General features: G+C 57.9%; 1 protein-coding gene across 1 annotated transcript; it reads left to right on the top strand.

Moving 5' to 3' along the window:
- Positions 1 to 32: 32 nt before the first annotated feature.
- P884DRAFT_303967 (uncharacterized protein) lies at positions 33 to 494 on the top strand (the record flags this gene model as incomplete). The annotated part of the gene is made up of 1 exon (XM_069445066.1): positions 33 to 494. The coding sequence occupies one exon, from the start codon at positions 33 to 35 to the stop codon at positions 492 to 494; it is 462 nt and encodes a 153-aa protein (XP_069293118.1).
- Between the last annotated feature and the right edge of the window lie 209 nt (positions 495 to 703).

Genomic DNA, 703 nt, shown 5'->3' with positions numbered 1-703 from the left:
TTTTTCCTCTCCCTCTCTCTCTTTCTTCTCGAATGCTAACACAACAACCCCCCAACTCCGGTCTCCAGCCCGGAAACGGCCAGTTCGTCCAGCTCTTAGCCACCGATCCGGAGGCCAAGATCCTCCTGGCCGGCGACATGTCGGTCAACCCGGGCATCTGGGTGCGGCAGGCGCTCGCGACCGGCGCGCCCGCGTTCGGCCGGTACGCCAACGTGGCGCTCGAGCGCTGGTCGTTCCGGCAGATGATGGACAAGTGGTCCGAGATCACGGGCAAGCCGGGCGCCGTCGTCCAGGTCGCCGAGGAGGCCTGGGCCCGGCTCTGGGGCCCCGCCGGCACCGAGCTGGCGTGGCAGTTCAGGTTCGGCGAGCTCTGCGACCCCTGGGCCGTCCGCGACGACTTCATCTCCCCCGAGGAGCTCGGCATCGACCCGAACGAGGTCGTCGGCTTCGAGGGTACCATCAAGCGGTTGGCCAGCCTCGGCTTGTTTGACTAGAGATGGGATGTATTGAATTGATTGTCAAGTAATCTATCTTGCCATACCTCAGGCATATCTAATTACTTAGATATCGAGATTTAAGGGAGATGCCCGATTAATTATAGCAAGGTTTTTTTCGTTGATGATTGGCCCTTGGTTAACACATATCTGTTAATTAATATACCCGGTGGTTAGTTGCTGACTAATTAGTTCAGGACTACCACCTA

The sequence above is a fragment of the Thermothelomyces heterothallicus genome (genome assembly GCF_042370625.1).
Source record: "Thermothelomyces heterothallicus CBS 202.75 unplaced genomic scaffold P884_scaffold_84, whole genome shotgun sequence".
Taxonomy (NCBI): domain Eukaryota; kingdom Fungi; phylum Ascomycota; class Sordariomycetes; order Sordariales; family Chaetomiaceae; genus Thermothelomyces; species Thermothelomyces heterothallicus.
This window is presented reverse-complemented; position numbering and strand designations above follow the sequence as displayed.